The following is a 27,245-nucleotide window of genomic DNA, read 5'->3' on the forward strand; positions in this document are numbered from 1 at the left end:
ATGCAGAATCCTGTGCCCATACAGAAAAAGGAACTTCTTCTTCACAACACTGGAGTTCTCTTTTGCTGTGGTAAAATCCACCACTAATTGGAAAGGTGTCTTCCATGTGTACTCTGACTGTATATAAAGACACATTATTGTCATTTTTGTTACCAGTTCTGTTCATGGATAATAAAAAACCACCATCAATGACAAAAATACCTCAGATAATCAGCAGTCTTTAAGCTGATAAAATACTCAGAGCCATCACCACATGAATTCCTCTGCTCTCTCTCAATTCCCTTTTCTGCGGCCTAACTCACATCAAAACCAGGCCGAATTAGCAAAATTCCAGGAAATATAAAAACCTGTGGGCTTTGACTGTGGAGATTTGTGCTGTCCAGCAGGGAATCTCATTCCCAACCCCTCTCCCCAGGGCATCGCGGGCACGGACGTGGCCAAGGAGGCCTCGGACATCATCCTGACGGACGACAACTTCAGCAGCATCGTCAAGGCCGTCATGTGGGGCCGCAACGTCTACGACAGCATCTCCAAGTTCCTGCAGTTCCAGCTCACCGTCAACATCGTGGCCGTCATCGTGGCCTTCACTGGAGCCTGCATCACCCAGGTGAGCAATTCCTGCTGGGGTCCTGCTGAAATCTTGCTGGGATCCTACCAGGATCCTGCTGGGATCCTGCTGTGATCCCGCTGTGATCCATGCTCCCAGTGAACGGGGCCTTGCATTTGATTCCTGCTTGGCACACAGCAGGATACTTTTTCCTTGGTGCTAAAATGAAGAGCTAGGCATGGTTAAGGGTTAAAGGAGTTTTACCTTGGTATTTAATAAGGATTTTTGTGGTGTAACACCTCACCAAGGTGGAGCACGCTGAAATGCGTACACATGGTAGATCGTGTGCAATTTTATGGACCTTGCAAATTAGCATATCTACCAAAGATGCCTCAATGAGATGCTTGAATGAATAGTGTGGTATCTTTTAATCTTGAAGTACTTTTTCCTGAATGAGCTTAATCTTAGTTTACAGGATATATTTGAGAGGAGACCTTGGTTTTTCAAGATAGCGTAGGGCTTTCTGGCCTCTAACTGTGAGGCCTTTAGGATGTTTGGTTTTCTGGCTTAATAGAATACCAGGACTATGCTAAGTTATCAGACTTGAGGAATTACAGGTACTATGAGGATGCCTTTTCCTTGGTGCTAACATGAAGAGCTAGGCATGGTTAAGGGTTAAAGGGGTTTTACCTTGGTATTTAGTAAGGATTTTTGTGGTGTAACACCTCACCAAGGTGGAGCACGCTGAAATGCGTACACATGGTAGATCGTGTGTGCAATTTTATGGACCTCGCAAATTAGCATATCTACCAAAGATGCCTCAATGAGATGCTTGAATGAATAGTGTGGTATCTTTTAATCTTGAAGTATTTATTCCTGGCTGGGTTTAATCTTAGTTTACAGGATGTAATTGAGAGGAGACCTTGGTTTCTCAAGGGCTTTCTGGCCTCTAACTGTGAGGCCTTTAGGATGTTTGGTTTTCTGGCTTAATAGAGTATCAGGACTATACTAAATTATCAGACTTGAGGAATTACAAGTATGCATGCTAAGGACACTGAGAATACATAAAAGGTATAAAAAGAAAAGACAATAAATTGTTTTGGTATCAAAACCTTTGGAAATTCTCCTGAGCGTTCCAAGGATCAGGCTGCTGAGGGTTAAAGAGCTGCTGACGTCAGGCTGGATTAATCCCTCTTTTTTCCCAAAGGAACTCACTTTTAGGAGCTTTTTTTGCCTCCCTCAGTGTTTTCATCCCTGAGCCTGTGATGGTCAAACTGAAAACACCATGGATTGGGAAAGGAGCAAGTTATGTGAATGTTTTCCCCTCAGAATACCTCACCAATGAATACATATTTTTTAATGCATTGTGGAATGAGGTTATTTTCAAGACAGCAGTGCTGACCATGGAAGTAACCCCAATCTTTTTGACTGATAAAATTGTTTTGTTGCTTTCAGGCAGTTGTTTTTAATTCCAGATGCAGATGACAAAGCAATTAAATGACACATAGAGTTGGTCTTAGACCTCTCTTTCTGGCACTCCATTAATCCTTCATTGCAATCCTGGTGCAGATGCAACATATCCAGGTCATTTGCAAGAAGCATATCTCAAAGCAAACATCTTTTTTTCTCAAATTATCATTTTTTGGGCAATAAAATTGCTTTTTTCCTCTAGAGAGTAAACAGGATATATGCAGTACAGTGTGAGGTTTTTGGTTTAATGAGAAAATAAAAAAATGTGGTTTTTAGTGCTGTCAGTCCCTAAAATAATGTATATTTTAGATGCTGTCACAAAGTGCCTCCCTGGATTGGGATGCACTGTGAGAAAGCTGATGCTTCCCTCATGGTGCATCACCCAGATGGCCATACCTGTTTCAGCAGGTACATTTCAGCCCAGGCACACCTGAGCAAAGCAATGAATAAGTCATCAGCTCTGCTCCAGGCTAAACTTACATTGGAATCATGGAATTGATCCTTGCAACCAGAAACCCAGGTACCTTAACAAACCCATGAGGTCAAACTTCTCCTGTGCCCTGGATGACATTCAGAGGCTTTGGAGGTCCCTTCTTGTCACCACTGAGCCTGTGCTGAGGGACAAAACTTTGTGGTGTTGCAGCAAAGTTGGATGAATTTCCCTTTGGAAATATTTCCTGGCATATTGAGGAAATGCCCAGCTGTGGAATGATTGTTGCTGGTAACACAGGAATGAGGACTGAAACTCTGGGAGGTTTTTACATGTGGTACAAACCCAGCCAGAACAAGGTACTGACAGCAGCACCATCACTGGAACTGATTTTATTGACAATCAGTGTCTGACTAGAAATGTTTGTTTAAGGTGAAATTTCTTGGTCAATGCCCAGCACTTCTTCATTTTTTTTGTGGAAGCACAAAGGGAAACTCATTCTATTTGTTAACCAAATAATTTTTTATCCCTGAGGAGGTTAAACACTGCTGGATCAGTGCAAGGACTATTTTAAATCAAGTTAAGTGGATGTGAAGTGCATTATCAGTACAAGCATTATCCCCTTTTTAGTTCTGGAGCTTTTTTCATCCTTTGAATCATTCCTTTGGCTTCTAGAAGAATTTGGATCAGGCCCAGTGCATTTCTCTTGCCTCCAAGGTCTGTGAGACCATCCCTGGGCCTGTTGTCCCTGCTCACAGGTTTTAGTGGACACCTCCTGGAACTCCTGGGTTCCTTTGCAGGTTCTTGTGCAATTCCTTCATTTGTCAGTAAAGGTGCAAACCCAAAGGAAAGGTGTGGGGGAAGCTGAAGTGGAAATGGAAGCAGGAAGGCAGCAGGTCTGTCTTTGCCACTGTTTACACTCAGTGTGAATAATCTTGAGCTGCTCCCGGTTCTGTCTCATTCAAGAAGGATTTTGCCTCACAAATGCACATTATTGTGTTAGGCTTTGACTCCAGCCAGCCAAAGGACATTCTGTTTGGCTTGAAAGCTTTGCTAAAAATTGCACTTGGGAACATGCTGTACCCTCTGGTTGCTATGAAAATAGCTCCAGCACAAAGTGCAGGGCTCTCCCAAAAAAATCCTGCCTACAACAGTCTAGGTGCACACGTGCACATCCAAATCTGCAGAACTGTGCACAGGTCTGACTGAAAGATTTTGACTGAAATGTTTCAGTCCTTAACAAAACAGCAAGCAAACAGAGCTTAAATCTATCATTTCCAAAAGGCAGCACAGCTTCCTGTGACCTTCAAAATGAACACAAAGAAAGTCTTGACTGGACTGAGCTGTCCTTTGATTTAGGCGGTCAGTTTGTCTTTCTCTGACACACAGAATGTAATTTCAGTCCATCATTAAGATTCAGGTTAATGAACATTACACAGGCTGTTCTTTTGGTGACATTTCATATCTAGAATGAGAAAAATTCTCTGTAGATAATAACATTTGTTCTGTTCTTCCTCATGCCACCTCTCAAGTAATCTGTTCTGCAGTTTGGGACCAGCACACTCACCTACTCTTTTTGGTTTGTGCCTGAAGGAAGTACAAAGACAATAAAATCTTTGCTTGGACTAATCTTTTTTTAATACTTGGCTTGTGCTTTGCAACATAATGGGCTTAATTTTATTCAGTCTTGATCCTGCACTTTCTCTGGTGCACATGTAAATATGAGGATGTGGTCATCTCCCTGCAGAACTCCAAGTGAAAGCACTGCAATTCTGCATTAATGAATTAATTAATGACTGTGTGAGTGTGGTGGGAGTGCAGCCAGCCCTCCAAGGGGCACCCAGAGAGTGCATTGCCCACGCAGGAGATGATTTGTTTGGTCCAGGGCACCTTGGGAGGCCCATGGAGAGGCTTAAGAAAAACATTAGGCAGAACCTGGGACCATTAGTGGCCATTTTAATAATCTGCTGCTTTTTTCCTCCAGTAGATTAATGAAGTGAAGGTCCTTGCCAATTCCACTTCAGGGAACTGCTGTTTAGTTTAATTCTGTTAATTTTAAGCAAATATAATTTTATTTTTCATCTACCCAGTGCCTGCTTCAAGAAGATGCTTCTGTTAGAGAATATCTGCCATATCTGTGATTTCTCTTTTGTTCTGGTTTGCTCTTTCAGTGGATAGTGATCTGTACAAAATGTCTCTGTACTGCTCCAGTGCCAGATAAAGCATAAAGCTTATGCAGGACAAACAGTGGGCTGTCAAAGAACTTATTATGCACAGGACCAATGCAATGGTTGTTTCTCTTGTCTCCCCTGGCTCCCAGCACGAAGTCATGTTAAGGTGACAGCAACCACATTCTAAGCAGCATAAGAATTTCAGATCCAGTGTCACCTGCTGACAGGCTTAGCACAGCTGCTGCCACAACCACCCCTCCAAGGGATCTCACTTACATGGGGCCCTGTTTCAGTTTACAGCAGCTCAATCTATAAGCCACAAGATCTGAATTTTCAGCTAATAATAAACTTCTGCGTTGTGAGTCTGTAATTATGTAAGAGGCTCTGAGATCTGGGTCATCCAGGAAAGCAGAGCTTGGAGAAGTCCCTGGTGGGAAGCTGACTCAGGAGCCCTCAGTCTGGGGTGCAGGGGTGCTGTTAGCTCTGTGTCTGTGTGTGTGCACAGACCCCAGAGGAGTTCACACCTCTGCTTACTCCCAGAGAGGTTCATGTGGCTCAGTGCAGCTGAGCTGGGCTCATTCACCTTATTTTTAATTAATCTAACTCAGTTCCCTCTTGCTGTCCTCCCTGTGGTGGCCATTGCACCCTTTTAGTGTGGTCAGGGTGTGGTGGTCTGGACCAGTTTGTGTAGAATTGTCCTTTCTCTTCTGCAGCCGCTGCCTCAGCTTAAACCCATCGTTTGTTTTTCCAGTGGATTTATGAGCTACAAACTTTTATATTCTGACTTCATTCTCTGAATAACAGTTTTGCAGAGCCCCTGATTGATGCAATGAGGGTGGTTCTTTGGAGCTCTGCCTACGATTCTTGTGAGTTTTGTGCTTGCAGTGAGTCACTGCTCCACATCTCTGGGTGTCCTGTAGGGCCCTGTTTGGGCTCACCCCTCTCCCTGTCCCCAAAAACCACACAGCACCCAGAGGATATCAGCTCATTACCTTTGGAGCTGTCCACAGTGATCTGGCTAGGAACAAAATGAAGATTTTAAAATGCAGCTCAGTCAAATGGAAACAGTTTTTTACTGGAGCCATGAAACAAGAGGGTTTCTCTCCGTGCCAGGTTCGGTCTGTGGCTCCAACTGTTGAGGCAATTGTAACTCTCCAAAAGGCTTGCACTGAAAAAAGGGAAGACAAAGGCTGTGTTTTAACATTTTACATTCAAATTATTATTCTTGCACTTTGAGAGAGACTTAGTGTTTTAGCAGACATTAGGAGCTGAAAACAGTGACTCCATAGGACATTATGTTTGGAAAATTAAATGTTAATTAAAAGGCACTGTAGCAATGAACTGCTGCATGAATCACTGATTGTTTTTACAGATCTTGTTCAAAAAAATGAGGATGATCTATACTTACATGTAAAAGGGAGTAATTTATGTGGTTATAATGTTTTACTGCAGAACTGTACTTGGCAAATTCTAAAATAATAGCACAGGCAAACTTGAAAAAGCTGTAATATAAAATCAAAGTCTGTACTGTTTAGCTTTGTTTTGGCAAGGCATGGGGATGGAATTGAGGATGCCACTTCCATACAATTAGCAGACAGCGTGATCTAGCAGCACAGGGACTTTTTTTGCATTAATGTATAGAAAGGTAACTCCCAGAAATGCTCATTTTTCTGGATACCTGCATGTGTTCTGTGGCAAATGGGAGTAAAAAGGTAAGGGTGAAAATACCTTTTTGTTCCCTTGCAGCTTGTCATCTAAATCAAAAGTAACAAGCTCTAAAATTTGTGAGGCTCTGCATGTCACAAAAGATTTGTAGTTTATTTCCAGCCTTTGGCAATTTTTACTTTTAAGTGTTTCCAAGATGAAGTGTAACATCACTTGATTTAAGGGACATTTTCCTTTCACCTCTAGGCCAAGGCTAACCTATTCCAAGGTCAAGTGAAAGGAATTTGATGAATAAGTGGTGATTTCGGGTAGTTCACATCCCCAAAGTGTTCAGAGAGGGAATTAAGAATTATTGGCTGGCCAGTTAGTGGCTAAAACACAAAGAAAAGAAGGTTGATTTGCATGCCACTTGCATGAGTGACTAAAATCTGCAGTGGAAGCCTAAGCTCCTTAGCTGATATGTATTTCCCTCAGTTTCCACCAACTAATCAGAAATCAGATAGAGTTACAGTGGAAATTTCATTCCACTGCCTGCCCAGACTAATGTGTATTTAATGTTTTGGCTTCAGCCTGGAATGAGCTCTCACACTCCACTGAGCAGTGTAGCACTGCCAATAATAGATAATTATTAGGGGCACCACAGCCACCCAAGGTGATTGGCAGTGTGAAATGGTGAGAACGTGTTGTTGCCAAAACTGATGACTGCCAATTACAGTTGTGTGATTTAGAGACTGAAATACCCTGCTTTTCCTGTTCTGCTGGGAATATGGCAGCCTCTGATAGACACCTGAATCTCTGACTCCATCTATTAAATCTAACGGGGAAATTTGGTATTATTGACAGAGAATTCAGCGTGTGAAGTGGAAATTGAGTTTTTGTAACAGATCAAAGCAGAGGAGCTTGCTGAAACTTATTAATGAGACAGGCAAAAACACGATAAGGAAAATTCTTCAGCAGAAAAGATGTTTTCCTTTTTACCTGTGTCCCATCAAGGGTCTGTGAGCCCCAGCCACAAACTGCTTTTTACTGCAAGTGCTCTCTTTGTTGGAGCCATTAGTGTTAATAAAAATGAATGAAGCCTCAATTTGGGATGAAGTTTGTCCTGATCTCCTTTAGTTTTTTAGCCACCTCTAAAGACAAAGACATTTCCTGTTTCTGCAGCTGCATTTCAAATGAGTGAGCTGAGCTCTCCAGATAAGTGCAGTTAATGCAACCCATAACTAAGAGGTCAAGAATCTATTAATGCTAATTGTCCTCTTTGCTGTGATGAGCCCAACCTGTAAGACTGAGAAACAGGAGGTTGCTTTTCTCCATCCCTTTGAATAACCCAGAAGTTGTGGGTTTTTTACATAAATGAAATGCATCAAAATCTGTGTAAATGTGTTAAAAAAGCGTTTTTAAGAGCAAATAATATTTTATCTCAAGGGAGAGTTGGAATCTAAGCCAGATGCTCAAGAGACCAAAGCACTTACCCTTGTTTTCTGTCAGTCCTTGGGATACTGAATGCATGTTCTTTTATGGTATTTCATTAAAAATGAACATTTAACCCTTTGAAGAAACGGGCAGAGTTCTCAGGGAGTTTTGTTGGCTTTGCTTTGGTTTGTATCCTGTCCTCTACGTTGTTTTGGCTTCATTGCTGCAGCACCATGGTAATGAAATACATAAAAATAGTGCTCCCTCTCCCAGCTTTTATGCAGCAGAGTAACTCAATTTCATGATGAAATTTATCATGTTGATGCCTTATTACTTTGGTGATTCTTTTTCCCCTCATAAAAACGGCTTGTTTGGAACAGAAGCAGACCTGGCTAATGCTGCCTGTTTGATACAGTCTAAAGGCACAGGAGTTTGGTTTTTTTTTTTTGTTTTACTCTGCTGGCTCTTTGAAACATTTCTCTCTCTTCACAGCTGCCCCAGTGAGTTACACACCAAAACTTTGTTAAGGGTTGTCCAGCATCCTCCTGAGATCTGTGTAACTTTGCTTTATTTAGTTAATTTGGGGGTTTTTAAACATGACCTAAAGTCCTCTGTATGGTGACCACAGACTTTATGGGATTGTGTGAGGAAAGAGCTCCTTCTAGTGACTGGAGAGCTGCTTCCAAAACCACAGCCTGCATCAAATACCAGTATTTGGGGTTTTTCATTCCATTTCCATAGTGCCAAATGTGCTTTCCTTTTAGTGATAAAAGAATAGGTCTTGCTTTTGCACATTTGATATAGTTTAATAAGTTCAGATTATTTTTTTATCAAAATATCAGGCTTATTTTTTTTATTATGTCACTACTGTAATGATCTTCTTTAAGTGTAATTTATCACAATGTCACCGCAATTGTTCCATAAATTTTCAATAATTTCAAGCTGTCTCTGAAAAAAAAAAAAGACAGGCAGGTTTTAGTATAAAGAAAATGTTACTTTTTAATCTGTTTCAATAATATAATGATTCTTCCATGAGAGAAACTTGGATTCTCTAGTTCTATCTAATTTCAGCTGAAAATTCAAGCCTGATGCATGAAGGAAAGGAGACCATAGCAATAGGTGTTAGAAGTAGTTACTGTTATGCTTGGTTTGAGTTTTATGGTTGCAAATGGTGCTGATGAAATGCCTGCAGGCAGATAATTTCTCTCTGCTCGGGACATTGTGCTCCTGGTCCTGCAGAAGGAAATACAGAAGGTATACAGAAGGAAGAAGGGTCCTCAGTGCTGGGATTTCTGAGCCCCATGAGAAAAATGAACCCCCAGCCAGGCTTTTCTTGGAAAATACAAACATTTTTTGATTTTTCCCCTCAGGACTCTCCCCTGAAGGCCGTGCAGATGCTGTGGGTGAACCTGATCATGGACACGTTTGCCTCGCTGGCGCTGGCCACGGAGCCGCCGACCGAGGCGCTGCTGCTGCGCAAGCCCTACGGCCGCAACAAGCCGCTCATCTCCCGCACCATGATGAAAAACATCCTGGGCCACGCCGTCTACCAGCTCACCCTCATCTTCACCCTGCTCTTTGTCGGTGAGAAGCTCGCCCACGCTTGCTGCTCTGCTCACGAGCAGCTGGGCTGGATGGCTGCAGTGTCAAAATGCTTTCAATGTAATGAATTTATGCACGCTTCTTGCGTGCCTTCGTGATCCTTAAACTTCTTTTTGGATATCAGGAAAAAGTGTTTCTCAGAAAGAGTGATAAAGCATTGGAATGGCTTGCCCAGGGAGGTGGTGGAGTCACCATGCCTAGATGTGTTTAAAAAAAACCTGGATGTGGCACTTGGTGCCATGGTTTAGTTGAGGTGTTAGGGCCTGTTCCACGTGTGCCATGGTTTAGCTGAGGTGTTAGGGCCTGAGGTGCCAGGGTTTAGTTGAGGTGTTAGGGCCTGAGGTGCCAGGGTTTAGTTGAGGTGTTAGGGCCTGAGGTGTCATGGTTTAGTTGAGGTGTTAGGGCCTGAGGTGCCAGGGTTTAGTTGAGGTGTTAGGGCCTGAGGTGTCATGGTTTAGTTGAGGTGTTAGGGCCTGAGGTGCCAGGGTTTAGTTGAGGTGTTAGGGCCTGAGGTGCCAGGGTTTAGCTGAGGTGTTAGGGCCTGAGGTGTCATGGTTTAGTTGAGGTGTTAGGGCCTGAGGTGCCAGGGTTTAGCTGAGGTGTTAGGGCCTGTTCCATGTGTGCCAGGGTTTAGCTGAGGTGTTAGGGCCTGTTCCATGTGTGCCATGGTTTAGTTGAGGTGTTAGGGCCTGTTCCATGTGTGCCATGGTTTAGCTGAGGTGTTAGGGCCTGTTCCATGTGTGCCATGGTTTAGTTGAGGTGTTAGGGCCTGTTCCATGTGTGCCATGGTTTAGCTGAGGTGTTAGGGCCTGTTCCACGTGTGCCATGGTTTAGTTGAGGTGTTAGGGCCTGTTCCATGTGTGCCATGGTTTAGCTGAGGTGTTAGGGCCTGTTCCACGTGTGCCATGGTTTAGTTGAGGTGTTAGGGCCTATGGTGCCATGGTTTAGCTGAGGTGTTAGGGCCTGTTCCATGTGTGCCATGGTTTAGTTGAGGTGTTAGGCCTGAGATGCCATGGTTTAGCTGAGGTGTTAGGGCCTGAGGTGCCATGGTTTAGTTGAGGTGTTAGGCCTGAGGTGCCAGGGTTTAGTTGAGGTGTTTAGGCTGGTTGGACTCGATGATCTTGAAGGTCTCTTCCAACCCAGTCACTCTGTGCCTCTGTGAATCCTGGTTGATGGGATGGGAAGCACAGAAAGTATCATGTTGTAGATACTTTCCATATATTGTTAGCTTGGGAATGGCCTCATTGAGCTTTTTAGCCCTTGTAAAATACAGGTTTGGACTTTGGCAAAAGTTTGTATCCAAACACAGCATAGAAGGTTATGCTGTAATAGGAGTGTCCACCCTGCTGCTTCTATACTGAGATTTCATTGTGAGGCTTGTTGTGGTGAGTAAGGACGTAAAAACAAATTTTAAAAAACCCACTAAACAAACCACAATAAAAATCAAGATCCATTTTACCAAGAGCAAAATGTTGTCCACAGTCCAGAAATAATGTTGATCTTAAGTGGTATGGAAAGTAAGTAATCAGTGTTAAGTGATACAAATAATACTCTGCTTTGACATTTAATTTCTGGAATGGATATTAAAAGGGGGTGAAAAGTCTAATTTATTGGATTACTGGATTCTTCTTCAGGCCTTGCTGGCAATGAATGCTTTTTATAGGTTGTATTTTGGAGAGGGCAGGGAAGGAGGAGAAATGTTTCTTGCTGCAGGGAATAGTAGGAGCTAATAATAGATTCTGTTGCTCCACAATAATAACTGAACCCTCTCAAAGGACAGATGATTTTTTCAGTTGGGTATTGTCTTCTTGTCACTTTGTAGTCACTGTTAAATCACGTGTGCTGTCTTTCAGGTTTGTTTTTTTTTCCTTATACACAGACTTCCAGAGAAGCTGCAAATGTAAATTTATGATTTTTTTTGGAGGTTTTTCAGCTCCATTGTGAAAGCCTTGTCCACTTTATGGCCATCTGGCAGATTATTTGGGATGCTCAGAGGAGGCAATGATCTGTTCACAATGGAGTTAAACCAAAAAAATAGCCAGGTTTCTGAAGTGGGGTGGTCTCTAACATTGTTAGATTTACAGAGAGTTTTGAGAATGTCTGCATTAGGAAATTGGAATTTCAGGTTCTCTAAAACAGGTGAAGAAATTCTTGGTAATTCATGTCATATGCATCTTGGAGCAAGAACTTCTGTGAACTTTATGGGGAGTTAGTATGGCTTTTTGATGAATTTAATGGTTTAAAATATTTTATATTGAGTCAGATGAAAAGCAAACCAGGCTTTCTCCCCCTATTCTAATTGCTCCTGGGTGTCTTTGGAAAACTCCTGCATACTTTGAAGGACACATCCCAGACAATTTTCTGATAAGCCTTGGAAATAATCTTTTCCTTTCTAAACTCCACAAGGCTCAGCTTTGCAGTGACATGATGTGCAAAACTCAGTGCCTCCATAATTAAATTTCTAATTAATGAGAATTATTTCTATTTTGGTCAAATAATAATTCCTTTCTTTTGTAGGAGTTTTCTTCAGAGACCAGTACATCAAGTTTTTATCTTTTTTATTTTTAGAAATACATTGTGTTTGAACATACAAAACATAAATGTCTTTGAGACATCAGAAATCCAGAATTCACTGTCTGGTCCTGTCAGGCTGTGGTATTAAAAAAAAATAATTAACTTTATTTTTTCCAAGCTCACCACATTTTTAGTTACTCATCATGGGTTGTATCTTGCTTTTTGATTGGTCAGATCTATGAGTGAAAGCCAAATTATCAAACTAAACAGCAGTGCCTGCTGCTGATCAACCCCAAATCTCTTTAAAACCAGGAATGCCTGTGTCTTTTGTGACTGATATCCTTCAATGCTTGGCAGAAGTTACTGGATTAGTAAATGGGTAAAACCTGATGAAGAGAGGTGCCTTCTAACCACTGTAGAAAATTCAAACACTCTGGCAATGCCCTTAAGATTTTGTTACACCTGAAAGAACTGAGTGCTTAGAGTAATTCCTACTTGGGAAGGTAAGAGTAGGACTGACAACGTTGTGCAGGTGTTGTTAGATAGGAGTTAGGTATTGCTAGATAAGAGTCAGCATTTGAACAGCTTCTTGCTCAGCTGAGATGTGTTTTGCTCATTGGTGCAAGAAAAGTTTTATCTAGAAAAAGCAGAGCAAAGAAGGCAACAGGCTGAAGAATACGAGTGGAATATAAATTGGATTGCTTCATTCTAGAGGAAACTTTTCTTTTTGTCTTCCACCTAGGTGAGAAAATGTTTAAGATTGACAGTGGGAGGAACGCCCCTCTTCACTCCCCTCCTTCTGAGCACTACACCATCATCTTCAACACCTTTGTCATGATGCAGCTCTTCAACGAGATCAACGCCCGCAAGATCCACGGCGAGAGGAACGTCTTCGACGGCATCTTCAGAAACCCCATCTTTTGCACTATTGTCCTGGGCACCTTTGCTATTCAGGTAAAGCTCTGGGCAAGAATCACTTGCTCTTCATCCCAAATCATCCCAAATCCACTCAAAAAAATCAAACACAAAGTTATTTTGGGATTTTCTTCTCTGTGTTTTCATTTTTTTCTTTAATTTTAAATCTAAGTGCTGCAGGAGGTCCATTTAAGAGTAAACTACCTGGTTTCATGTATTTTTTCAATCCATACAAGTGTTAATAATGGAAAATGTTACGTAGCCATGCTAATAAAACAGAAATTTTGATCCTTTTAACTGGGTTATTTCTTAAATTAATCTTAGCATGGACAATAATAACACCCATCATTGATATTGTAACTGTTTTTTAAGGAAGAAATTGTTTAATACCATACCAACAAAGCGTTTTACAATTATTTTTTACTCCTTGAAAAGACAAATATACCTTCAAACAGCTGCTGCTGAACTGTTCTTCTTTTCAATGTCACTGCCCAATGCTCCTCAGTATTCCCAGCAATGATGCCCCTGGATTGTGATTCCTCAATTTTGATCCTTTTAACTGGGTTATTTCTTAAATTAATCTTAGCATGGACAATAATAACACCCATCATTGATATTGTAACTGTTTTTTAAGGAAGAAATTGTTTAATACCATACCAACAAAGCATTTTACAATTATTTTTTACTCCTTGAAAAGACAAATATACCTTCAAACAGCTGATGCTGAACTGTTCTTCTTTTCAATGTCACTGCCCAGTGCTCCTCAGTATTCCCAGCAATGATGCCCCTGGATTGTGATTCCTCAATTTTGATCCTTATAACTGGGTTATTTCTTAAATTAATCTTAGCATGGACAATAATAACACCCATCATTGATATTGTAACTGTTTTTTAAAGAAGAAATTGTTTAATACCATACTAACAAAGCATTTTACAATTATTTTTTACTCCTTGAAAAGACAAATATACCTTCAAACAGCTGATGCTGAACTGTTCTTTTCAATGTCACTGCCCAATGCTCCTCGGTATTCCTAGCAATGATGCCCCTGGATTGTGATTCCTCAATTTTGATCCTTATAACTGGGTTATTTCTTAAATTAATCTTAGCATGGACAATAATAACACCCATCATTGATATTGTAACTGTTTTTTAAAGAAGAAATTGTTTAATACCATACCAACAAAGCATTTTACAATTATTTTTTACTCCTTGAAAAGACAAATATACCTTCAAACAGCTGATGCTGAACTGTTCTTCTTTTCAATGTCACTGCCCAATGCTCCTCAGTATTCCCAGCAATGATGTCCCTGGATTGTGATTCCTCATGTTCCTCTCCTGACTTTGCTGTCCCATCACAAGTGAATATTATCACACTAATACACATTTTTCCCAAATTTTTCTTCTGTAAGAATTCCCCCTTCTACTCCTGCATCCATTCTTTTGCTGGCATCCATCCTGTACTTGATACTATTTGATATGATCATTTAGAAATCTATTTTTATCTCATTGTTATTGCTCAGCTCTGCAGTGGCAGCTCAGCATTGGCACCTTTCTCCTGGAGGAGGAAGGAGGAGGAAAGGGCAGTTTGAGCTTGGGCCACAGTGATTTAAAAAAGGAAACTCCTCAATAAACTGAATATTGGAGGAAGGGCAGCAGTGACAGGAGCAGAACTTCACAGTGATGGTCTTTACCATCTAATTCAAAATCATGAGTTTAAAACTTGGACAATTTAAATCTCTGGGTTGATTTCAGGTCCCCAATTTTGCAGCAGCAATATTAACAAGAAATATCAATAATATCTGAGTTTCAGTTAGCAAAACCTTCTCAGTCTGCTCAGACTCTGTGTGTTGCTATCCTGCTGAAAGTGTGGGGTCCTCCCAGCCTTTTCCTCCAACAGATCTAGAAATTTCTGTACCCTCTGTCTCTCCATGATGCACATCTGTCAATACACAATAAAATGTTACTCAGAGGGAAAAGCCTCTCTTGCAATGGACATTCCAAAATAAATTGGATCAGGGTCAATAAATCCAATAAATCAGGAGCTGGGAGAGCACTTGGGGACTGTCCTGTTCTCATTTTTCCTGACCATTCATATCTGACCACTGTTAAATATGAGGCTGAGGAACTTCAGTCTTAACTGCTATTTCTTTCTCTCACTTTTAATTGGGGATGCAGAAGTTTGTGGGGTTTGATGGGGGTTTTTTGGGACCAAAATTAAGCAGGTTTTTTTTGTTTGTTTGGGTTTTTTTGGTTTTGGTTTTTTAGTTTATTTATTTAAATTTTTTTTGTTTTTTTTTTGTTCTGGCTGCATTTGTTTTTGTTTTGTTGCCTTTTCTCCCTGAAAAATTGACCCCTTTTCCCTCGTGCTTCTCTTTGTAGATAGTAATTGTCCAGTTTGGAGGAAAACCATTCAGCTGTTCTCCCCTGCAGCTGGACCAGTGGATGTGGTGTGTATTTATTGGATTAGGAGAGCTGGTGTGGGGTCAGGTAAGCATTCAGGAAGCTGCACATTCAAAGGTGTGATATTGCTGATATTCCTGTGATTTCCTCTCTCAGTGCCCAGTGCAGCCCTCACTGAAACCCAAGGTGCTCTCTGAGAGCTTCAAGGAGAGATTTATTAGAAAGGATAATTTATCCCTCTGTTCCTTTGGGGTTTTTTGTTGATTTTCAAATCTTTCCTTTCTAGCAGGGTGTGCTATCACCAGGGCCATCTTCAGTTAGGCTTTTTTGTGAAGGATGTTGAGTCACAACTTCAGTCTTTTAATCACAAAAAAATGCAGCAAAGGGAAATGCACTGTGACCTTTCCTGGAATAGAATTCCTCCTGTAGGATGTGGCAAAGTTTTGGAGCTGAAATGAAGTTCTGGTTCTAGGTCAAGCAACTCATTCCCTTGCTGAAATTGTCATTCTGGCTACTGTCATAGGAAAAATTCCAGTGCCTACAAAACATTTCTGCTGTGATTCTCCAGCCACCTAATTCTGTGTGTGAAGGATGGAAGAGGGAGTGCAAAAAAACAAAAGATTTTTTTTGCCTTTAATAGTTGTAGAAAATGGCAGTTAAATTAACATGTCCTTTTCAATTTCTGCCATATCCTCTGTCATCAATGGCTAATATAGAATTATGTATTGATGAAGAAACAAATGGCAATGAGATGATATCCAATAAATTGGGATTAACTCTCTGGAAGTGATACACACACACAATCAGTATTGCTAACATTCTACATTGTTCTTTTACATGCAAACACAGGTTGCAAAGTTAATAATAATAATAATAATAATAATAATAATAATAATAATAATTTTTCACCTCTGAATGCACTAACAGGGTATTTAAGTTGTTGCCACCTGGTGCAGTAAAGAAAAATGTGAAGTTACATTTTTTTCTCTCAGATGTAGAGAGATTTGTAGATCCACAGTTTGCCTCTATGAAGAGTCAAGAAATTGCTCACTGCAGTTGAATTCTGCTGTGGTTCTACTGCAATTGTAGTGAATAAATGCTTGCTTTCAATTCTGATTATTTGTTCTCTTCTGGGAAAAAAAAACCCAACCAAACAACTTTTTTTGACAGTTTGGCCTCAGTTTTCCTTAGAAATAAGCTCAGAATCAGAGCAGCTTTTAATGCAGATCTGGCTGAAAACCATCACTAGCAGATGATTCTGCTGTAATTCTTACTTGAGGTCAGGATTTGACTTAAGGCCTTGTAGGAGGAAGACCTAAAATCAGTTTGATAATCTCAGAAAGGAAGGATTTATTGGGTTTTTTTTTCCTACTGCTTAGAAGATATACGAACTTTTGGAGAAAGGGAAAGTCAAACAGGGAGAGGGACAAGAATCCAAACTGCTTCATTCAGCTGTGAAAATTTCCCACAGCCTTTGATCAAATTTTTTGGCTTCTAAATTTTGTTATCCATGGTTATTACATAACCACCAAGAAGTAATACTAATATCAGCATCTTTTTTTCACTTGACTTGCCCCAGGTTTCCCAGGTTTATTGTGAGACCTTAGACATTAAATTAAAACTGGTATTGGAACACCTGCACAGTTTTATTGCTGAGAAGAAAGCGAATACAGAGGGAAAAATATCTGTCTTGTGGTCAATATTTAGTAACAAGAAAAGAAAATGGGATGCTAAAACCAATCAATTTTGTCCATATTTACATGATTTACAGTCTGTGGCAAGGCCTTTCTTCATGAGCTCTTCAGTGAGAGAGAATTCTTTTCCTTTAGCAGTGATGCTTCGCTTCTGTCTCTGCCTTTTCTCTGCTGCTCTGACTCATTCAGCACAAAACAAATTTGTTATTCTTATTTTTTTTTTCAATCCACGTGCTGAACCTGCTGTTCTGTTGAGCCATGAAAGGCAATCAAGATTTCAGAGTCTGGGTGTCAAAGCAGACACTTCTGAAAGGAATTTAAGGAGAAGTTTCCAGCAAGTCATTTTGAGATGCTTGGAGGGACAGTTTTCTAACAGCTCCCATCCCTTCTGAAAACCAAGACTTTCTAAAGTATTTCATATCCTGTTCCCAGAATTATTGATCACTTATTAAAACTGTGATCATTTTCCTGGGAATATTATTCAGTTCTTTAATCTGCCTCTATTGAGTCTGTGTCCTGAACTGGGTGGGTGTTGGCAGATACCCAGAAAATAAATGAATAATAAAAAAAGCCATGTAAACACCTTCAGGAAAGAATTAAAGCAGAGTCTCATCAGCTTGGCTGAGGTGCTGCAAGAGAGGAACATTCTGTTACACACAGTTCTGACCCAGAAGAGTTATTTTTATGAATATTGGTTTAAAAATCCTTTATCACCATCACTTTCATCAGATCCCAGAGTTTGCAGTAGTTTCTCTCTGTAGAGTGCTGGCATTGTAGTTTGAAAGCTGGGAGGCTGAAGGACTTGCAGTAAGTATTTAATTGATGAGCATTTCCCCTTTTTTTCCTCTCCTGTTCTGTCTTTGCTTGTGCCACACCATTAATTCTCCAGGTTTGCATCCTGTTTTTCAACCCCCCCTTTAAAAAGGTTTTATAGTAGTGTAGAAACTGGGTTTGGTTTGGTTATTTTGGTTTGGTTTTTATTTTTTTCAAGCTGTATTTAAAACATTATAATAAAACTGGCCTTGTGGATTGTGAAGCTCAAGGAGACCCTCAGCAAACTCAGAGGTTTGCTTTCATCCTGAAAATATCCAGAACATTTCCATGTGTCTTCACTGCATCCATTCCAATTTTCCAAAGCTCTCCTCACCAATTTTCTGGCAGCTGTCTTGGTTCTCTCTTCATTTTTCATACATTTGAGCTTCACAGTTGTGGTTGCTCGCTGCTGAAATGAAGACAAAAAGGAAAATTGCAGCAGTTTTTGCTAAGTGGGTTTAAAAATTTGCTTTGCAGGAGATTTGCTTTAAGCATTCAGTGTGTTCCAGGTAATGTCTTGTTTAAATTGCCATGATTTGCTCCTGGTTTTATGCAAGGAATCAGAACAAAGAGAAAATGACTGCCCAACAGGGTAACACTGAAATGGATTTAAAATAATTGTCCAGCTACAGTATCTGGAATTTTTAAAGATTATTCTCCTGCATTAGTTACTTCCAAGGACCACTTGGGTGGGCAAGCAGAATAAGAAGAGAGGTTAAGTTAATCAGAATTTATTGGTGGTAAGGACACAGAGTGAGAGACAGCCCTATGAGAAATCCAACAACCAGACCCACAGCTTTCAGAAAACTCAGTTTTGATAAATACCAGAAAAGCATTCCAGCTGCTGGAACAGAGGGAAGCTGAATCCATGGACCAAGGGAGTGTGAGAAGATTTGTCAGCATGAGATACAATGAATTTTCACCTCCCATTACCAGACAAATACCCAAACTCTAATTGCAGAGCTATCAATCTGTTTAAGTTTTCTTTACATTAAAATATTCCCATCTTCTTTTATTTTCAATTGCTTTTATTGATAAGACTTTTCCAGCTTTGGGAAATCTGCTCCACACTGTGGTTTAGTGGTGCAAGTCATGCTAATTGTTTACACAGTAAATTAAATATTTTTGGGACTAAAATGGAGTTATCCAGGTACAAAGTGCTGTTAGGAACAAGCTTAGCTCACCTTTATGGACCTTACTAAAATACGATTACTCTAATTACTCTGTAATTAGCAGATTGTTATACTGTTGCTCTTGCATGAGGCTTATGTTTTCAGTACTTTTTTATAATTTTAGGTCATTGCAACCATCCCAACAAGTAGGCTAAAGTTTTTAAAGGAGGCAGGGAGGCTCACTGAGAAGGAGGAGGTCCCTGAGGAAGAGCTCAATGAAGATGTTGAAGAAATAGATCATGCGGAGAGAGAACTCCGACGTGGACAGATCCTCTGGTTCCGAGGGCTCAACAGAATCCAAACCCAGGTATGCTAAACATAAATGCCCACAAGGTCTAGAAACAGCCAAAGAAATGATTAATGTGAGATCAAGGCAAAACAACATTAAAAGGAAGGCCACGGAGTGTTTGTGTGTGTGGTGGCACTGGTTAATTGCTCTCGAAGGAAAAACATGAAAAACAAAATAAGGGAACTGAGCAAAGGGGGTGTGTGCAGCAGAAGAGATAAACTGAAAAGATATAAAGGGATAAAATGCAAAACCAGGGATCTGTGATTTGGGAATACCATGACTGGATGTTCTTTTTCTCCTAGAGTGATGACAGCTCATGAAATTGTGCTGCTTGGCCAACGTCAGCTCGCAGAATGTTATGAAAGCTTTCTAAAATGTATTGCTTGATCTGCTCCAAAAAAAAAAAAAATACATTGTTGCTGCCATTGCTGCACTAACAGAATAATTGAAATTGAGTCTGAAGTATGATGCACAATTTGATTAAAAATATAAATCTGTTCAGTTCTGGCACTGCCACACATTGATCACGATTAAAAGGGATTGATTTTATTTCCCATTAGGTAATGAAAAATGTGGTTCTGGATTTTAGTAGGAATTAAGCAGCCATTAAATATTGAGGTGTAAGAGTTGGCTATTAGGAACGATTCCTGAGAAATATCTCTCCCCAACTTTTGCCAAACACAAAAATCCACGGCATTTTTTAATATACCAGACCTTTGCACTGAATCCTGCTGCTAAATATAGTGCAGGTTAAGGAGCTGTGAAATTTGTCCTGGAGTGCTGAAGAAAATCATGTGAAGTATTTTGCCTTTTCCATTGCAGTGAAGTGTTTCATTGCACTCAGGTGTGCTCTGCTTGATCTTTCTAAGATCAAGCATTTCTGGCAGCTTGCAGCAGAGAACAGCTATCACCACATCAGATGTGCGTGTTTTACATGAGCCTGACAAGAAAAAGAGGTGAATAATTAAGAAAATGATCTTTTTTTCTTGAAAGAATCTTCTAAAGAACATTTTTGTCTCAGAAGATTTGGGGTTTTTGTATTCATCCGAGATAAACAGCACATTCTGCTTTTTCACATCTACAAATTGATACTTTTTTTTTGGGAGGGGGGAAGATGCAGCCATGAATTTAGAATAAAATGATGGAAAGAAGCCAAATTAGGGCAGTGAGGTCTCTTGGCTGCATCTGCAGAGCATAAAATGTAAAGAGATTAAAAGCTGGGGGAATTCCCAAGGTTCTGTGGTAAGTGATTAAATATGGATCTTCAGCTCTGAGCTTGTGTGTCTTGACTCCATTGAGTCAAGAGCACTCATCACTAGAGAAAATTCAAATTTCAGTAGTGACAAAAAGTTCCCAGGTGCTGGTGATCTTCAGGGAAAAATGACCTCTAAATGTGCATTCTTTTCTCCCTGGTGGCTGTAGGAGGAGTGTTGCCTGTTGGCACTTCTGTCAGGATGTCTTTCTGGTTGGGGTGAGTGTAAAAACCTTTGAGCAGCACAAAGCAAATGACATCCTTCCAGTTCTCTTTCTAGTCTGAGAGGTAGCTTTTAGTTCTGCATCTCTTTGTCCACTTAATTCACAGAGAAATGATTCTTTTCCACTACTTAAACCCAAATGAACATTAATTATGTCTCTTTGCTAACATCCATCTTGGTTTCCTTTCTGCTCCTAGTTGTAGAAGCACCTCTAGTAGGATGTCTCCCTCCTCTCTGCCAAGAGACCTCTGTGATTTTTCTTCTCATTTTATTTACTCAATGACTTTGATTTTTTTTGCATCCATTTCACATCTGTGGAATGAAAAAAAAAAAAAAAAAAAAGGGGACCAATAGATTCCAAAGCAGTGCCCAGGTGTGCAGAGGAGAGTGATGGACTTAGGTCAAGTTTGATCCTTGCTGTGTGTGGGGCCCATCCAGGTGGATTCATTCCATTATAACACATTTCTCAGGAAGCCAGCAAAAGAAGAGCTCCTGGAAAAGTCTGGGATGGCTTTAGCATCCCTGGGAGGATTTTTAGGAATCCTCTGCTATCTGATGCACTCCTGGAGACATGGAGGAAGAAGGTAGAGCATCCCCTCATTTTATATCTCTGGGGATGGCAGATTAGGATGAAACTCTGGAAGCTCAGGACCAGATTGGTCATTCAATCCTAATACCACTTTCCACACTTGTGCTGTAAATTGGATTATTTGTCCTTATTTTCTCTTCAGTCACTCTTGGACAGGTGGCCCCAGCTCCCAGCAAAGCCTTCACTGCTGAAACAAAGAACCCACTCCAGGCTGGGTGTTATTTTCAGACAACCAACCCATCTTCCTTGGAGTGCTCCCTTTTAAACCCATCCAAACTGACAAGAGATTTTGCAGTGTTAAAGACATTTTCTATCTACATCCTCTCTCAAACAGAGGGTTCAACCCAAGGCACCAGAGGAGGGATTTCCACTTGGAATGTTCTGTTTCTGTGAAGACATGCATACATTTACTTGAAAGAAAGGTGTATGAAAAATGCACATAACTAGGCCAGAGACTGGCTATCAACTGATGCTCTTTTTGGCCTCCTTTTGTTCATTTAGATATGAACAAAATATCCAATAGGGAGTCTCTGATAAATATCCAGTAGGGAATCTCAGATAAATATCCAGTAGGGAATCTCTGATAAATATCCAATAGAGAATCTCTGATAAATATCCAGTAGGGAATCTTGGATAAATATCCAATAGGGAATCTCTAATAAATATCCAATAGAGAATCTCTGATAAATATCCAATAGAGAATCTCTGATAAATATCCAATAGGGAATCTCTGATAAATATCTATTAGGGAATCTCGGATAAATATCCAATAGGGAATCTCTAATAAATATCTAATAGGGAATCTCTGATAAATATCCAGTAGGGAATCTCTGGAGGGATGTGTGCTCCCCTTCTCTGAATGGAAGAGTTTCCTTTCTGGAAAGCTCTCTCAGATGGCCACTGAGTGGTGAAGCTTCACAAATGCCTTATCTTAGAGATGCAAATTTGAGGAGGATCTAAAATCGCATACAGACAGGATTGCCAACAGTTTTCTGCAATTTACCCCAAGTTTTTGTTGTCTTGCTCAGAAATTCTTCATTCTGAAGGAAGACAAGAGTGATCACACCCTCTTGGCAGGTCTAAAAGCCTTTGGGAAGTTCACCAGGTTCACCTTCAGGCCAAACTTCATAATCTGAGTTTAAAAAACAGAGAAAAAAAGATGCATCTTACCTCTTTTGATTGTGTACTGAAAGATTCTCCAGTTCCCTCACATCTGAGAATGGAAACATTCTGAAGTGGAGATTCAAAAACTTCTTATGTTTGTCAGAATTTCACACCCCCAGCCTGATTCTTTCCTCTTCTGCTTCATTCATCCTGAAATTCAGTTTGCTTCATCTGCCCCAGGTGGGAAACAACTGCCTGGAATGTTCTGAGAATAAAAGGAAAAACTGAAAAGGATACAGGTGACAGGGTAACTGCTGCCTAAAGATTGTTCCTCTTCAAAAAACCACAAAGGCTAAAATACTAAAAAATGCTAAAAAACCATACAGAGGTGCTGGACTGCATTATTCACCCTTCATTTTTCATGTAGAAAACATGAAAACTTTTCCTTTGAACCAATTCAAACCTTCCAGCAGTGAAAGTCACTCCTGGCAAGAGGTTCTCAAGTTGGATAAAAAGCCAGCACCTCATTTTAGTGTTTCCATGTAGCTTTTAATATAGAAAACATCATGGTAGCCCCATGTCAGTGGAATGGAAACTGTTTTATTTCTTACAGAAAGGTGGTTTTTCTTTTTTTACTTTTTTTTTCCTTTTTTTAATTTTTAAGTTAATATTCTGCTTGGAGATTAGGGGAATGATACCTGGGTCCTACTCACATAAATGACAACAGAAATGCTTCTGAAAATCTGTTCTGTGTTAAAAATCAGGAAGAAGTATCTGTTCTGCCAGGACTATTCTGCTACTATCAGATTTTTTTTTTTAATTTTTAATCACTGATATTTCTATTTGCTGTGCACACCTAAAAAATTGGATCTTCTAGAGTATAGAACATAGAGAAAAATGAGACAGGTGTGAAAAATGTCAACCTTATGGATAAGCTTCAAATGTAGGACAGTATTTTTCCTCTACCTGAAGGCCTATAATCAAAACATGATTGCATCCTATATTGTGTTGGAAATTTTTTTAACTTATGAATTTTTATTTCCTTTCTCCTCTTTAGCAGCTTGAATTGTTCTAAATAAATGCATTCCTTTGTCATGAAAAGGTTCCATCTCAATTCAAAATGCACTGTTTATTTCCATGAGCTCTTTTCTTCTTTGTGATTTTCTGCTTGGAGAAGATAAACTTTTGGGCCAAGTTCTTCTCTTCTTTCTTGGCTTCAGGCAGAGCACAGCCCTGTATGTTCAGCTTTTAGCATTCTGGGGAGGTTGTCATCCTCCCACCAGGAATTATATCCATGAACAGCTGGAGTTCATTTCTTCAGGAGAAAAGCAAATTACATGGCTGTAATTCTTCTTCTCTGAAGAAACCATTAAATACAGATCTTCCCTCATCTTTTCACTCTTGTACCAAAAGCTCCCGGTTTGTCAGGAAGGCTTTTGCCCATCTCAGGGTTTAGCACAGAAATGTTCATTTCATGCCCTCAGTGAGAGTCTTTTAGAGTCTTTTTTTGAATGGTCTCTCTTGAAGAGTGCTCTGTCACCTGGGTTAGACCCTGAGAAGCCAAGATCTGTATTTAATTCTACTTTTGTAGAAGATTCCAGGTGAGTATTTAATGTGCCACATCAGCAGTGGTTTGAGCCGTGTGGTGTTTCCATGAGCCTGAGCTGAGGATCCCCTCATGCCCTGCCCCATGTGCAAACTCACCTCACATTTTATTTACTGTGATTCACCTTGGATTCCCTGTGAGATTTGCACTGGACATGTAACTCTGCTGCCAAAAACAAAGCTCTCCACCCTTGTGGGGACTGCTGAACACTGCCCAGCCCCGGGTGTGCACAGAGAAATGGCACCGGGGCTCAGACAGAGCAAACCTGGGCTTTGTGGAGGAAAATTCACTGTGATAATTGCACAGCAGTAACCTGGGATCCCTTTTCCAGCTGGCTGTGGTTGATTATTCCCATACAAACACACAGGAAAATAAAAAATGATGGCCAAAGAAAAGATTAGGAAGGAAAAACATCCATATTATTAAAGATGCAGCCCTACAAATTGGTTTATTCCTAAGTGTGACCACAGCAGAAAATCATAAATTCATTCTAGTGCTTCCCCCTTGGAAAATTTAGGAGGATTTTCACCAAGATTTGTGCTGTTTAAATTGATAAAAATGCCACCAATTTACCTCTTTCTAGGCTGGGAATCTCCAGAAATGTGGGTTGCATGGTCTGGTACCAGTGGGTTATTCAAACAAGTGGAAATTCCCCTGCTTTTTCTGTTGTGGTTGCACTGATGCAACACAAAGGACATTTTGGGGTGTAGGGATTTGTGGGATTTACTCCTGGCTTTCCCTCTGTACCCAGAGCCTGCTTTTTATGGGTTTTTACTGGTGCCAAAGGATGCCTTGAAATACTCAGCTCCATTTTTAACTCCTCCTCTGTGATGGGGAGGAAAAAGAAGGTGCTCAGGATGGGTCTGTCAAACAGGGAATACAGCAGGCATAAGAAAATAAGTGGAAAATTGTCATGTTATTTGCTGCAATAGTTAATCCAGTTCCACACCATTTTCTGGGTGCTTTTAATTGCTCTGTATAAAGATAAAATATTAATACTTTTAAATCTCCAGTTACAAAACCCCAACGTTCTTTATCACTATGCTAAATTTTTACAAATTTTCATTACAGAAAATGTCAGCTAAAATAGTGGAAGAATTATTTTATCAAACTAGTGTACTGACAACCCTGGGTTTGTAGACAAAATAGAGTCATATATTGAATTTTAAAGTTTTTCTGTTTTGGTTGAGTGTCATCCCCAACCCCATCCCCCAAATTCCAACTGAGTGACTGAATTTTTCTCCCCCTGGAGAGACATAACAGCATAATTTGAATCTCAGTAGGAAAAAAAGAGTGGAGATTAGTTACATCAAGTCTTCCAGCTGATTTTATTTACCTCTAAATAAAACGGTTTAAACTTTAAAAAAAAACCCCTGTTATTTCAAATCTTCTACTTGTTTAAAGTGATGCAGCTCCACTGCCTCCTACAGAGCTGCCTCATTTTATCCAGACAGAAAATTTGAATCCTTTCTAAAACCCCTTCAAAGGGGGCACTTGGATTCCAGCTGGAGTAGAAGCGCGCGCACGGTTGATTTGTTGTTTTTCATGATTATTCCTGTCACTTATGCAACTGTGTCCGTACTTTAAGCAACTTGTCTCGTTCTTTCCTCCGTTACAGATCGAAGTAGTCAATACTTTCAAGAGTGGCACTTCCTTTCAGGGGGCTCTCAGGAGACAGTCCTCCGTCACAAGCCAGACCCAGGATGTAACCAATATTTCTAGCCCTAGTCACGTATCGTTATCCAATGCTCTTTCCTCTCCTACCAGCACCTCTGCTGCTGCGGCTGGGCGTGAGTGTGAATTCTTACTGCACCCGACCCTCAGAGATGCCAACTTAGCCAGAGTCGCCTCAGACTCAGCTCCTGTGCCCCTGCCCAGGCTCTGCTCCCACTTCACTCAGCTCCAAACCCCGGGACATGGTTGCTTTGTGTACAGTAGATGCTCCCCAGGAGTTGCTCTCTCTTTGTCTCTTTGCTAACTCACAGTGGGGACAGGAATTTAGGGTAATTTTTTACCCATTGGGAGGAGATTTTAATTTTATTTGAGGGCTCCCTGTCAGGTTTTATTTTCTACTGTTTCTAAACTACAGACTTTTAATGATTCTAAAGCTTTTCAGATATCAGAGAATTCTGTGACAGTGTTCAAAGAGGTTATAGGATGAGGGAAGAGATGAGGATCTGACTCCATGGTTCAGAAGGCTTGATTTATTATTTTATGATATATATTATATTAAAACTATACTAAAAGAATAGAAGGCTAGCTAAGAATAGAAAAAGAAGGAATGATAACAAAGGCTTGTGGCTCAGAGAGTCTGAGCCAGCTGACTGTGATTGGCCATTAATTAGAAACAACCACATGAGCCCAATCCCAGCTGCACCTGTTGCATTCCACAGCAGCAGATAACCATTGGTTACAGTTTGTTCCTGAGGCCTCTCAGCTTCTCAGGAGAAAAAATCCTAAAGAAAAGATTTTTCATAAAAGATGTCTATGACACCATTCCACCAGGAAGACTCTCTGTGACTAGTCCAGGAAAGACATGGAAACGAATGAACAAGAAACAGGAAATCTAGTTTATGATGCCAGGCTTAAACTTTACATGAAAGATGAAAGACTTCTTTAAGTTTATTCCCTCTATCTTAGATATATTTTAGATATATTAGATATATAGATATAGTTTTAGATATATTAGATATATAGAAATAGTTTTAGATATATCATCTCTGTCTTACTTAGCTTTAGATTTCTTCTCTCTGTCCTAGTTAGATTTAGATTTATTATCTCTGTCTTATTTAGATGTAGATTTTTTATCTCTAAATTCACTGGCAGGAGAGCATTGAAGCAGGAGGGACCTAGACAAGTTAAAGGACAGTGTTGAAACAACAAGATTGGTGAGGTAACTAATTTTTTTAGAAGAAAAGATTTCTGAATCCTAACATCCTGGGACAATTTGCTTTAAGATGCAAAATATCTACTGAAGAAGTACTGAAGTGAAAGAAAAATCTTTGAGGCAGCTGATAAGGAAGGGCTTCAGTAACAGAATAATTCCAGTTGCTCAGAAAGATCTAACTCTTGTTTCTAGATTTTTATTTATTCAGGACTGTGAGCAGCTCTTTTATTACAGCATTAAAAGAATATTTAAATGTGTAGAACTCAGTTTACAAGCCTGTCACACATTTCAGAAGCTAATTGGGTATTTTCCTTATACAGGTTTTAGTAGTTGGCCAAACAGAGAAGAAACTGCTCTTATCTGTCTGGCCAGCAGAGAAAGGGAAGGAAGGCAGACAGAGAAAAGGCAGACAAGAGAAGGGGGTGAAATTCCAGAACTCCTGCAGGAAAAAGGAAGCTTGACCTTTCCATCCTGTTTGAGTGCAAACC

The 27,245-nt window shown here is 40.2% G+C and overlaps 1 protein-coding gene across 16 annotated transcripts in view; it reads left to right on the top strand.

Annotated features, from left to right (window-relative positions):
• ATP2B2 (ATPase plasma membrane Ca2+ transporting 2) overlaps positions 1-27,245 on the top strand; it is a 414,874-nt gene that overhangs the window by 374,724 nt on the left and 12,905 nt on the right. For 11 of the 16 annotated variants that reach the window (XM_071440014.1, XM_071440024.1, XM_071440027.1 and 8 more), the window contains 5 exons: positions 416-607; positions 9,067-9,280; positions 12,555-12,766; positions 15,108-15,215; positions 18,932-19,114. In XM_071440014.1, the coding sequence (XP_071296115.1) occupies positions 416-607; positions 9,067-9,280; positions 12,555-12,766; positions 15,108-15,215; positions 18,932-19,114 (909 nt within the window). Of the gene's footprint in view, positions 1-415; positions 608-9,066; positions 9,281-12,554; positions 12,767-15,107; positions 15,216-18,931; positions 19,115-25,488; positions 25,661-27,245 lie in introns of all 16 variants that reach the window. The other 5 variants (XM_071440026.1, XM_071440025.1, XM_071440028.1 and 2 more) reach the window with 2 other exon arrangements.

The sequence above is a fragment of the Agelaius tricolor genome, unplaced genomic scaffold, assembly GCF_023055355.1.
Source record: "Agelaius tricolor isolate 1412-34295 unplaced genomic scaffold, bAgeTri1.0.p SCAF_14, whole genome shotgun sequence".
Lineage (NCBI taxonomy): Eukaryota > Metazoa > Chordata > Aves > Passeriformes > Icteridae > Agelaius > Agelaius tricolor.